Here is a 14239-nt window from a genome sequence, read left to right on the forward strand (position 1 = left end):
TGATGTATTTGGTTAAGACAAAACAGGGAATATAAAATGAAAGCCTGGTTAAAAAGTTATAGAGCCATTCTGTCCTGACTATATGGCTTTTCAAATTTAAAGTAATTAATTACAGAAAATAAAGAACTCAGTATCTGTCACACTAGCCGTACTTCAAATGCTTGATAGCTACACATAGCTGGTGCTACCATATTGGACAACAGATATAGAACATTCCCAGTATCACTTAAAGTTCTGTTGGACAATGCTGCTAGGATTCATATAAATCGGAATATAAAAATATCTTTATTACACATGCTTATAATATCCTGGCTCTGTTTTCATAGGGTATGTAACTACATATCAATATAATAGTCAAGTATTACAACAGGCCTGTTTGTTTATTGATACTTGGTACCTCATTACACAAAGAATAAAGATTGAGGGGCCAGGCATGGTGGCTCACGCTTGTAATCCCAGTACTTTGGGTGGCTGAGGTGGGTGGATCGCGTGAGCTCAGGAGTTCAAGACCAGTCTGGGCAACACGGCAAAACCCCACCTCTACAAAAAAATACAAAAAATTAGCTGGGCATGGTGGTGTGCGCTTGTAGTCCCAGCTACTTAGGAGGCTGAGGTGGGAAGACTGCTTCAGCCCAGCAGGCAGAGGTTGCAGTGAGCCAAGATTGCGCCACTGCACTCTCCAGCCTGGGTGACAGAGCTAGACCCTCTCTCAAAAAAAAAAAGAAAAAAAAAAGGTAATTTTATAACTTATTTTCTAAATTTTATTTTTGGGATAATGCTTAAACAAAAACATCCCTAAACAATATTTTGAATATAATTATTATTTTTGGGATAATGCTTAAACAAAAACATCCCTAAACAATATTTTGAATATAATTATTCATTATACTTTTATTATGAAGAAATATTCAGAAAAAAATAAGGGAAAGCTACCTGGCAGGACTGATGTAACTGGCGTAAAATTTTTTGAAGCTTTCCATATTCCTCTCGTTCTAAATATAATTTTCCAAGCTGCAAGAAAGCAAACTTATTAAAATCAAGATTTCAACAGAAGATGTGTATCTTCAGGAGACTTTATTAAAAACACCCACCCACTTTTCAAAAGAAAAGTGTAAGTAATTATAATTTTTACCTTTGTGTTTGTCTTAAACCACAGTCTATCATTCTTAGCATCTTTCAAAGCTTCCAGTGTTGTTTCATAGAATTCCTGCAGTAAATCCATCTGACATAAAAAATCAGAATTCTATAATTGTAAACAGCAAATTTGTACCTGTTAATAAAGTTAATTTGAACAAACTAAAAGTGCATCTTTGAACTTTAATACACATAAGATACACTATCTGTATCTTACTGAATGTCTTCTACAGTCCAAAAAATTAACAAACTAAAGCAAAATACAGACCAAATTTACAAGTGCCATGATCGGTTGTTTTATAAAACCCAGAAAATATTTCCCCATATAAACATACTGCGGTAAGTTCTCATGCTGTAATAGTATACGTTTGTCCTTCCCAAACTAATAATTCATTCTGTATTTTATTTTACTTTTTAAAAAGCTAGTCAAGTGAAGCAGTAGGAGTGGAGAAGGAACAAAGTTATCTGTAACTGGTTGTGCTCAATTAGCTGTAAATACCACTCCACTCAGATCAGCCACTCATTTCATATTAACAGCAGTAAATGAAATGTACATAGAACTAGTTGTATTGTTACTAACAGTGTATATCTTATTCACTCAACCCTTATCTGGAGCCTACAATGTGGCAAACACTAAGCATGCTGGTGAAGAAACAAATAAGCTCCTCCCCTCAAAATTCTTCTATAAATCTGACTAAGTAACTCAACTGCATAGCTTTTAAGTCACTGGTAAACCATGGAGGTGTGTGGAAAGAAAAGTCTAGTATAATTTTAGCTATGTCTAATCACCACCAATTCACCAATCTGTGTGGCATTTTTTTCATGGAAATCATTATTTGTTTTACATCTTGTTAAGTTCCCTTGCCCACCCTCTTCCCCCTACTTCTGGCTTTGCCTTTGTTTGAATATCTAATTCTCTGCTTAACTGGATCAAGAAGAGGACTGTAAGAGCAGGAAAATTTCACATTTTCAGAAAACACCATCTATTTATGCGTGACTACTGATGGCATATTGAATAGAACTGAGTACCGCCCACCCAGTATCTGTTGTTACTTTCAAAAGACAAAAACCTTACATATAACAGCACACAGAGCATGCAGTCCTGAAGTTTCAAAATCACTCGATTCCCTCTCCTTGCTCCAATTACTGGCATAGTATTTATAAACAGTGTACCAAATATGTTTTGATGACACTCGTTTTTAAGAGTTGGAAAACATTTCCCCACTTTAGGAAAGCTCCACGATATATAACAACTCTAGAATTAGTGTCGTTAAGTGTTAATATTCTAACAAAACATGTAAGTTTACCTTCCTCTATTTGCATTACATAAAATTTAAATATAAAGAGTAGAAACTGCCTGAAAAAAATGACATCTACTAGAAAAGACATTAAATGAGGCTGATTTTGATCTGAACATTCTTTGATCATGAGTACAAAAAATATCAAATATTCTAAGAAATATTCAACACTATATCTTGTACCCAAATATCACAGAGTACGAGGATGAAAAACTAAAACTGAGGACTATACTGCTTACAAGGATAAGACCAAATGACCCAATTAAAAATTATCTTGCAAAAAAATATATAAAATAATCATTGGTTTTCTTAACAACCAAAATCTAGACTCATAATGAAAGCACTATCACTCCCAATACCTTCTTTAGTTTCTTTCATCAGTAGCTCTTCTTTCATTATCCACCCATCCTTTGCAGAAGCATTTACTGAGCACCTGTTGAGTAATGCCAAACACTAACTGATAAGAGCACAGGCACTTCTCAAAGATTTTAATATAACCAAATCCATACAAATAACCTGTGATTCAGTGTATTTAACACCTCGGAATGGCTAGCTGAAGTGTTAATGGAGTTCACTAGAAGGACCCGTGGTAGCAACTGTATAGGAGTCTAACAAAAGGCTGAAAAGTTGTTTACAGATTTTAGTATCTGAAGCAATTATTTAAAGAGATCAAGCTGGAGTTATTACCTTTTACTATTATATAATCAGTAATATAACCAGGAAAATAGTACTTATCATTTTTAAAGCACACTAATAACTAGCATAACTACTTAAATAGAAGTTCTAGGTCTTTTCATTTGTAAAGAACAAAGCCCTTACTATAAATAATAAACACACTGACAGCGCTAAGAGGGGAAAATTGAGTCTAACCTGTTTAGAAGTAGAGATATAATCAAGAATAGAATTAATGGATTTTTCAGAATAATTTCTTGTGACTGCACTCCGAATATAGGTCAATAGCTGTTTATATCTATTCATCATTTCTGGAAAGTTTGTCTGTGAGAAAAGAAAAATGAATTATCAGATGCAAATTTAGGTACTAAAATATGTACACATGATTAAGGTTATAGAATACACTGCTACATAATTAAATGTAGTTCATATAGTTCCTAATATAGTTTTGTAAAAGAGGAACTATGTATGACAGGAACATTATAAACATTATCTTAAATTTGAAATGACTAGATTACTCAAACCAAATGTATAAAGTTAGCTTATAAAATAAGTACAACTGCTAAATTTTCCAAATTTCAGAAGTTGTCATTGTACAACATATTTAAATCATAAAACCTACTAAAATATTCGTAAGCCAAAACACACAAATAAAATCCAAGTTTTTTCTTTTTTTTTTGAGACGGAGTTTCGCTTTTGTTGTCCAGGCTGGAGTGCAATGGCACGATCTTGGCTCGCCACAACCTCCGCCTCCCAGGTTCAAGCGATTCTCCTGCCTCAGCCTCCCGAGTAGCTGGGATTACAGGCATGTGCCACCACACCCGGCTAATTTTGTATTATTATTATTTGTTTTTTAGTAGGGACAGGGTTTCTCCATATTGGTCAGGCTGGTCTTGAACTCCCAATCTCAGGTGATCTGCCCACCTCGGCCTCCCAAAGTGCTGGGATTACAGGTGTCAGCTACCGCACTCGACCAAAATCCAAGTTTTCAAATGCCTTGGGTACCTGCTATGCAGGTTATTAGCTATATTCTCCCCTGTAATTTTATCCCTTCCTCAGGAAGCTCTGCAATAAGAGTTACTTGTTTCTTTTCTCCCTATAACTGGCTGGCTATATATGAAAATGTGAAATTAAACAATCTTTTCAAGCATCAATACTAATTTCATATCAAGAAAAGTCTCCCCATCTAAGGTTCTACTCAACAGTAGATAATGTTGTTATTCTTTGTATTTGTACTATTGATGTTGTTCCAGGAAACAAGAACGGTCTAAAAAATAAAGGCGTACTGAGACTTATTCTGGGAGAGGTTTACCAGTCCTAAGTATATCCTGTAAGTCAATTTATGAGTCTAACCTTATAACCTGCATCCACAATCCTCACAATCTGCAACTGCTATTAATCTTTTTTTCCTGAGTTCTATTCTATTTTTTTAATCAAAGACATGAGGCACTGGCAGATACAAATGCTCCTTTCCTTGACTAATTAAACATATGTATTTATTAGGGTGAGGAATAAACTAATAATGTTGTAATTATCTTGCTTATGACAATATATTCTGCCCGGAGGCACAGCATGAAGAACTAGAAAACTTGAGAACAATCCCTGAAACCTTCTAAGCAAGAACTGAATTACAATAAAGAAAACAGTAGAGGTGGATGAGACAAAAAAAAGGATAGAACTATGGAAATATATATAGATATATAACCATTTTTGTTTCCAAGTTTCATGTGGGGTAAATGATAGGTAACATCCTGTCAGTGAGCTGCTAAATCCACATTACAGTACATATCTTGTAGCAAAAGGGAAATCAGAGAAATATGACTATCCTAACTTTGAAGCTGTACCTTGGCACTGAAATAGGAGTTTTGCAAAAAGTTACAGTTTTTGGTTGGGCTTGGTGGCTCACTCCTGTAATCCCAGCACTTTGAGAGGCTACGAGCATCGCTTAAGTCCAGGAGTTTGAGACCAGCCTGAGCAACATGGTGAAACCCCGTCTTTACAAAAAAAACCAAAAATTAGTCAGGTGTGGTGGCATGCGCCTGCAGTCCCAGTTACTTGGAGGCTGAGGCAGGAGGATAGCTTGAGCCTGGGAGGTAGAGGTTGCAGTGATGCTGTGAACCAAGACTGCACCACTGCACTCCAGCCTGAGCAACAGAGTAAGACTTCATCTCAAAAAAAAAAAAAAAGTTGCAGTTTTGAATTTATCTCCTTATGTTATGATAATTTATAGCTCATTCAAAAAACAATTACATTATAATTAAAGACTGAAGGAAGAGTAGGTAAATTGGTCCCAGAGCAGTTGATAGTGAACTCTTTCAACTTTTTACTATCTAAAATCACTACACACAACATAGGTCCTACTCTGAGTCCAATCAGAAAACGAGAGGGGCAGGTACAGAAGCTGAAATCACTCTTGTGAACCACAACTTATTCACAGATGCTGCTACAGCAAACAAAAGGTAGGTAAGGTAGACAAAATAACATAAAATGCAAAAAACCCTCTCCCTTCCTTCCTTCCCACTCTGCTCAAGGTAAAATGGCAAAACCAAGTCTTAAGGGTAACACAGTGTTCAAATGGATTCAAAACGAAACCACTGCTAGTACATAAAAATAGCGAATTTCTATAGGGACTCTTGGTATTATCTCAAATCACAGAACCTACGAGTTAAACATTCAGCCCTTAATGTCACTATGATTGCTTCATCACAAATTTCTGTTCCTTGAAACGCTTGGTGCTTCTTCCACAGCCTTCTAAGTTATTAATCTGAATACAGTAAATGTTTGTGTTTAATATTCTTGCAAACAAAAAATGGAAAGAAAGCACAGGGGCTCTGGGCAACATAGAAATGTTTTGAGAGTATCAGAGCAGTAGGAGTAGAAAGGGTAAATATAATGCAGATAATTTTCATTCTTTAACTAGATTTAAATGCAATATACAATATACTTAATAACATTTAACGTGTTTTCAATTATTCTGATATATTTTGGGGAAAAAATGAACAAAAACATTTTGTGAACAGCTTCTGTAGGAGATGCCATGGACTGCCCCTCCTATTAAAGGTGAGATAAACGATACCAGAGTGAGTACCTCAAAAAGAGGAGGTATAAGATTAGCAGAAGTTACCTGGAAACAAGTACTAGTCAGATGGGATAGAGAAGCTAATGGGGAGGAAGAGGAAACATATCATATGGGAAATACAAAAATAGGGGAAAAGGAAAGTGGCAACATATCAGCGATTCTTCTATTTGCCATAGTTTCTGAACCTTCCAACTGCTTCACTCCCTGCTAATCTGAGCTTCAATTTTATCTTTCTCTTAAAAGTTCTTCTTCTCCTTCAGTGATCTAAGATTCATGTTTGTACCTAGTCCTATCATCTTATAAGCATTATAGGTTCTAAGAATATAACAACAGATAAAACAAAGTTCTGCTCTCATGGAACTTACAACTTACTTGGGGGGAGGGGTGGTGTGAAGAGGGGCAAAAAATAGATCACATGGTGACATATGCAAAGAAGAAAAAGAGCAAAGAAGAAATTTAAGTGATGATGGGAAGAATGTTATTTTATATCGGGTGGTCATGGGAAGGCCATCCTGATAAGCGGTGCCATTTGAACAGACACCTGAATCAAATGAAGAAAAAACCTGTATGGTTACAACAGAGAAGAGCTTCTGAGGCAGAAGAAACAGCAGGTACAAATCTTTACACAGGATTGTGCTTGGGATGACTTCAGGAACAGCAAGAAGGCCAGTGATGGAGCAAATAAAACAGCAGCAAAGGATGAGCTTACATAGGGACTTGTAGGTCATGGTAAGAATTCTGGATTTTACTGAGGGAGATGGGGACCACTAGAAGATATGGAGCAAAAGAATGGCATAATCTGACTTACACTGTAAAAGGATCACTCTGCTACTTGTGGAGAACTATAGCAGGGTAATGATGAAAGTAAGGAGACCAGTTAAGAGGCTATCGCAATAATCCAGGTAAGAAATCACGGTGCCTTGGACCAGAGTAGTAGACGTAGAAACGGTAAGTAGTAGTCATACTGGATATAAAGCCATGTGGATTTGCCAATGGATTATTTGTGGGGTAAGAGACAATGAGAAGAGATAAGCATAATGCTAATGTTTTGGCCTTAGTCAATGGAAGAGAAACCCTTTATAATAAACAGGAGAATTTTAAAACTCCAAAGTAAACACTAATCCTTTGTGGAAAAGTCAATCTATTAATAATGGTGGCTCACGCCTGTAATCCCAGCACTTTCGGAGGCCGAGGCGGGCAGATCACGAGGTCAGGAGATTGAGACCATCCTGCTTAACATGGTGAAACCCCGTCTCTACTAAAAATACAAAAAACCAGCTGAGCATGGTGGCACATGCCTGTAGTCCCAGCTACTCAGGAGGCTGAGGCAGGAGAATCGCTTGAACTCAGGAGGCAGAGGTTGCAGTGAACCAAGATCGCACCACTGCACTTCAGTCTGGGTGACAGAACGGGGGGAAAAAAAGCAGCCCAATACTGTAAATGCATCTAAAAGAATAAGTTTTCTTAAATAGAAAACTTCTGTATCCTATGAGGAATCTTTTTTTTTTTTAAACTTAGTATTTACTATAGCTCTAACTGCAAAGCAGACTAAATATAAAAACACACCCAAAGTAGTACTTAAGAAAAGTAGATATAATAGTACTTTGTCGTAATGAGGTTTTTACCTAAAAAATTTATTTCATTAGTTTAATTCCCCTCAAAACAAATCTTACCAACTTGAAGTTAATCTTAATCATTTGTTTCAGTGCTTTAAATCCCCATTCTCCTTTTTCACCTTCAAGTTCCAAAACCTAAAAAGAGGAAGAAATTTTTAGTTTATCTTAATATTAACATATTATTTTCTAATGATGTCCAATGTGTAAGTATTGAATTAATTTTATACTATGTACATAAAAAACATTTCCCCAAGGATACCACCATTTCTCAATGTCATTTTTAAGTCTCTAAAAAAAACAAGTTGTAAGATGCTTACATAAGGATAAGCAAGCTTAAAGTTCCTTCATCAGGAAAATTAAGAGCTACTTCTTGATTACTATACAGTTCCTGAAATATTTTTTCCCCCGAATAATCAACCTATGGTAAAAATAATCCATAAGTGTAACAGTAAGTCAAGAAATCAAGCTATTTATAATAACGAAACCTCAACTGTGTAATTTACCCCAAAAGAAACAAGACTGCAGTGATAATACCTATTGACCATCATGTTGGTGGTTCTTCTGCCAGAACCATCCTAGCTTTTCAGGACAATGGCCCTGCTCCACAGACAGCTTGATTGGAAAAAACATCAGGATAACCCTTTTGAAACATATGCTTGTGCTGCCTAATGCTAACTGATAGGATAATTAAGTATTCAAAACACATTTCTGAGATAAAATCACCTGGGACTTATTTGTTCTAGCATATCATTAAAAAAAAATTAACACACAGAATCAAATGGAAAAGAATATAAACCTTTTGGAAACTGCTTAACGCTGCTTTTGGGTCATCTTCTTTTAATGCTTTGGAATTATAGTACTGATTTTCCAAATCCACATTTGGCTCGGAGTTACTATCTTCAGAGTATTCCTGTGTTGGAAAGAAAGAAATATTAAAAGAAAAAAAAAAAACCCTACACATAGCAATGTAAAAAGTGAATGCTGTTAAGACAGAAAGACCACGTATTTTTACAAAACAAAACAACCTTGAATACATACATAAAATGCCACTGATATTCAACTGTTATATAAAACCAGGGGTTGAAGAAAGGAAGAGGGTGTATAGCAGAATATAATCATTTCTTTCTTCCAGATGAAAGTTAAAATTTCTATAGAATCAACATAAAAGAAGAATGCAAAGACCTAATATTGGTTAAGCTTTCGTTGGTCATGAAATCTGAGGGAAACCTAATGTAGATGTGTTCTAATTATTAATCTTTGGTTCTATAATTTTTTTCTATTCCCCAAGTCTAAATTTCATTATTGTAACATGGTTTAAAACTAGCTAGGATGGTAATCTACACATGGCAAAGTCATCTAGCACTAAATATAATTATGTTAGTAAGAATATTTGCTTTATGTGCACTATACAACAGCTGTTTATACTAATGTTAATCAGCTTTATAACAAATCAAAATAAATAAAACAAAATGGATTTATATAATTTTATGAGACTTTCCATTACATGAGTTCAATTCTTAGTGGAAAAAAATGAGGCAGAAGGGAAAACTGGAATAAAACAACTATTTTGTAGCGTAAACAAGAGTTTTACACAGTTCCAGGACATTCAGTCTAATAACGAGGATTACAAAATACACATGGATTGGTGTAATGGAAATCATTATCTTATGAGTCATAAGGTAAAGATTATTTCCTTCTCAGCTATAAGTCATTACAAAGGGCAAGTTTATATCAAATTAAGAATAGTACCTGGAAACAAACACAAAAAGACAAGAATAGTTTTATAGTTATTTCTAAATCCAAAAACAGGTAACAAATTTCTTTATGAGATATTTAGGAAAAATTATGTTACAGTCTCATAAAAGCATAGGAGAGAAGAAAGGTATGCTGTGTATAAGTTATTCGAAAGCTCAAAAATACATTAACACAAGATGAATTTTTCAGTAATCAAGAGTGGCTTTGTAATGTGCGCCCTCTGGAGGATAATTCCCTCCTCGTGTGAAGACATGAGTCTGTCAGTCTTACAGATTTAAGACCTGGAATTCCGTTGTGTTTAACATATGAAAATCACTTGATGAAACTAGGTAGTAAGTTTCATAATTACTCATTTACTTCTTAACCCTTGTAATCTAGGCTTGACAACAAAGAAACTGATCAAGCTAAAAAAAAGAGAAATTAGTAAAGAATGAACAAGTCAACCATACACAGAATGATGCTGTGACAGTGATGGCTTCAAAGCTGGGTTTTGAAAGATAAATGGAAGTTTGCCCGCTAGACAAAACGAGAGAGGATAAAGAGAATATTACATGTAGTAACAACACAAACAATGGAAGGTAACTATTTGTTAGAACATAAAAGTCCTTATTGACTCTACCTTCAAAATAAACCTCAAATCTATCCACTCCCAAACCCCCTGGTTGCTACCACCCTACCCTACCCAACTACTTTCATCTCTCCACAAACTTTAACAGCCTTCTCATTCTCCTTTTTAAGTTCTAACATCCTTATGGTTAAGCAGGTGAAATAATTCTCACAAAATATAAATTATCTTATTCCTCTCCTCAAAAATGGTTCCCATTCCTCTTAAAACCCAGAGCGAAATAATCAAAACTTGACTCCGGTGTCCAGCCTTATATCCTATCAAGTTCTCCCTCATTCACTTTGCTGCAGCCATCCTGGCCTTAACTCAATGGCCTTAACAAGTGCCAAATTCTCCCACTTTTATGTGTTATTCCTGTCTCTTTCCACCTCTACCTCTACCTCTCTTCATCTGGTTAACTACTGCATATCATTTCAGATCTCAGCCTAAGGGTATTCTTTAGGGAAGACTTGGAGTAAAGAATCACAGCTATAAAACCTACTCTATGCTTTTGGAAATCAGCTCTTTTCTAATTGTTTTATTAAGTTGGAACAAATACAAACGGATTTACCATATATGATTTATCATACAATAACTAAAATAAAAACATCACTTAACATCATTGAAAAAGATAGAGGAATAGCTCGCTGAACCAGAGAATTATTTTTTTTTTGCAACCTAAACCTTCAGAATGCAGCCTTGAACCTGGAAGTAAAATGAAAAGTATTTCTGATTTATGTTGATCACAAAGTAAAAATTCAGAGTCCATTTATTTTTGGTTTCTTGGCTCAAAACAAATTAGAAAAAACAATTAGGTCAGGTTTTGAGAAGAGGAAAGTAGAAGCTGAAAGGTATACATGACAACAGTAGGACTAGTGTTTTGAAGCTTCCTAGCAAAAGAGAAACAGTATTTTAGAAAGGGAAGAGATTAACTTCAATTTTCTAGAAATTACTGAACCAATTATAACACTGTTAAAAACAGGATCCTTGACATTTCCTGTCATTTCTCACACAGTGTCTTGTCATTCAGTCATGGAATACTTAAAATAAGACTAGTTACCTGTAACTTCTGGGACCTGATAGATTTCAGATAGAGATTTTCTAAACTTTAGATGTTACAACTCCAAAAAAAAACCCAAAAACCAAAAACCAAAAACCAAAACAAAACAATGACTGAGACAAGATTTGATTTTGTGACTATATTCTTTTGGTTTTTCATATCATATGGATTAAGAAATGGCATGTATAATGTTTTTGCATAATTGCAATTCAACTCTTAAAACAAATGTTATTGCTACAATATAAATATACATGAGAATTGGCACAACTGATATTCTACCGATAGACTACAAATAGGCAGTCCCTTGTTATGATCTGCAATGCCATGTTCGTATGGCTTGAACCAGCCATCATGACATCACTAATCCATCATTTGCACCCCACTGCATCAATTATCACAAGCTGTGCACTACTGCAAATTATTCTTCAGTTATTACACAGGCATAATTTTTCAAACTAATGTTTTGAAGTCTTTGGAAGAAAAATTATATTGTTTAGGTGCTTCTACTATTTATACTCAACAATCATGATCTTTAATATATGCCAGCAATTAATTATTGCTCACACAAATTCAAATTAACAACTCTTCCCCTCAAGGTACTCATGGTCTATTAAGGAACAGATATGCAAACAAAACTGTAATATAATATAATAAATAATAGACACACATACTAAGTCCACTGGCATCTCAAAAAGGAGTAATCAACTACTTCTGAGTTAGAGGAAGGAAAAAGATACCCAAGTCAGGTATAAAAGTATGAATAGGAATCGCCAGCAATGGGGAAGGGCAGCTGAAATAAAGCAATTAATCTGTAAATGCAAGGAAGCTTGAAATAGTATGAACAGTTTGGGCTGAAGCACAGGATGTTATGTAAAGGGTTGATGAAAGATGAACTGGTACTGAACAGAGGAAGAGGACAACAGAAATCTTGCAAGGAGATTGGATTCAATAAAGAGCCTCTAAAAGATTTTACAAGGAAATAATCAGATTTGTGTTTCTGGAAGAGTACTCTGGTAGCAATGAGGTAGTCCATTGGATAATCTTAAGTCTGGCCAGGAGCTGTGAAGGCCTGATCCCAAGAAGTAGAATGAGGAGAAAAGGCAGGGGACACAATAAATGATGGAATAAACACAGAAGATGTTAAACAATGTTAGGGAGGTAAAATAAAAGTGCCCATATGGGCACAAGATAAAGGAAAATAAAGTGATCCATAATGACTATCAAAGTCAACTTCCGAGTTGACTAACACATGATGCCGTAAACTCAGAATAGGAAATCTAGAAGTACTGAGTAAGTATTGCTAAACTGAAATAGTTATGTCAAATGAAAAAGAGATAATAATTTGTAAAAGTTTAAATGTTTTTTTAACAGAAGAGAAAGTGAAATTTTAATTAGTATATAAAGAATGCTTTAAAAACAAATGAAGAGTTTAATATATGAAAAATAAACAAGCACTTGTTTTACAAGAACAGTTGGAAAAGGGATTAAAAATAAAAAAAAAACCCTAAAGTTCCATAATAGTTTCAAACTATTCATGTCCTGATAATTCCCCCAAGAAATTTGTGATCCATCCACACAACCAAAATCTACTCTTTCTCAAACATGTCACATAATTTTAAATCTCTGCTTTGGCATAAACTGCTCTTTTTGCTAGAATTCTAAACCATTTTCCCTCCTAACAACCTTTCTGCTTTTCTCCTAAGATACTTCCCTGCCCTAATACTGCTGGGAAATGTGTTCATTAACTCATCTTAGCATCACTCTTCTTAGCAAACTAAATTTTTTTTCTTCGTCATGCTTCCATATGACATGCATCTCTCTACCATAGAGTTGTGTATGTTAAAACAGGCCAAATTGTGAACTTCTCAGAAGCAGGAACTTTCTTATTCATCTGTGTATTCCGACAGCCTGGGATATTACAAAAGGCTTAGTGTTTGGTTAATTAAAATAAAAGGTGGGTAAACATTCTAAAATAACACAACACACAGCAGCCAGGGTCAATTTTGACTATATCAGGTATGTAGCTACTGCTGAACAGGATCAGTTCCATAGTTCGTTTACTTACTCTTGTATCTATTGCCAATAGAAGTCCTAAGAAATGTACTTTAGGAAAACAACACTTACCATTAACAATGCTTTCTGAGCCTTGTCTAACAGCTGACCAGATGCTGGGCACACTAAAAGGTGTGGGCAGTGTTTCATTATCCTTAAAAACCAGACATGATTCGAATCCTAGGTAGCCATTTATGGTTTAGCTACTGATAAAGTTATGCATTTAAAAAAATTCACACAAGTTAATGGGTGCTGATTTGTTAACTATGAAGTTAGAATTAAAAAAACAAAACAAAACAAAACAACTGTCTGCTGGGCACGATAGCTAACGCCTGTAATCCCAGCACTTTGGGAGGCTAAGCGGGGGTGGATCACCTGAGGTCCAGAGTTCAAGACAAGCCTCAACAACATGGAGAAACCCTGTCTCTACTAAAAATACAAAGAAAATTAGCCGGGCATGGGGGCGCGTGCCCGTAATCTCAGCTACTCAGGAGGCTGAGGTAGGAGAATCGCTTGAACCCGGGAGGCAGAGGTTGCGGTGAGCCAAGATAGTGACACTGCGCTCCAGCGTGGGCAACAAGAGCGAAACTGTTTCCAAAAAAAAAAAAAAAAAAAGTTGTCCTAAATTTTCAATGTTCAAATTATATTTCCCAAGTAGAGCTATCATAAAATCACATTTGTGTTTTAGCATCCTAAAAGAGCTACTATAAAACCTGGGCTCTAGTTCTGACTCTCCCACAAATTTGTCCTGTAAATTTAGGTAATCACTCATTCTCTATGCTTTAGTTCCTCTTGTGTCAAATTTGGGGGCTGAACCCTGTAGGAAGTTTCTAATTCCCACTAAGGTCCATATGTTCATTTCGGGATATAATGTACAAGTACAAATTCACTTTGTTGGATAGTTGTAGTTTACAGATTTAAGTTGCCAGTGAAGTCTTAAGTTTATTTTTTATTAAATTTATTTATGCT

At 35.3% G+C, this 14239-nt stretch overlaps 1 protein-coding gene across 1 annotated transcript in view; it reads right to left on the reverse strand.

Annotated features, from left to right (window-relative positions):
- Positions 1–14239, reverse strand: part of COPS2 (COP9 signalosome subunit 2) — a 495307-nt gene that overhangs the window by 10758 nt on the left and 470310 nt on the right. The window contains exons 3-7 of the mRNA XM_050797221.1: positions 8596–8709; positions 7857–7934; positions 3303–3428; positions 1133–1222; positions 934–1011 (exon numbers count right to left, since the gene is read on the reverse strand). Coding sequence (XP_050653178.1) covers positions 934–1011; positions 1133–1222; positions 3303–3428; positions 7857–7934; positions 8596–8709 — 486 coding nt within the window. The remainder of the gene's footprint in view (positions 1–933; positions 1012–1132; positions 1223–3302; positions 3429–7856; positions 7935–8595; positions 8710–14239) is intronic.

The sequence above is a fragment of the Macaca thibetana genome, chromosome 7 (genome assembly GCF_024542745.1).
Source record: "Macaca thibetana thibetana isolate TM-01 chromosome 7, ASM2454274v1, whole genome shotgun sequence".
Lineage (NCBI taxonomy): Eukaryota > Metazoa > Chordata > Mammalia > Primates > Cercopithecidae > Macaca > Macaca thibetana.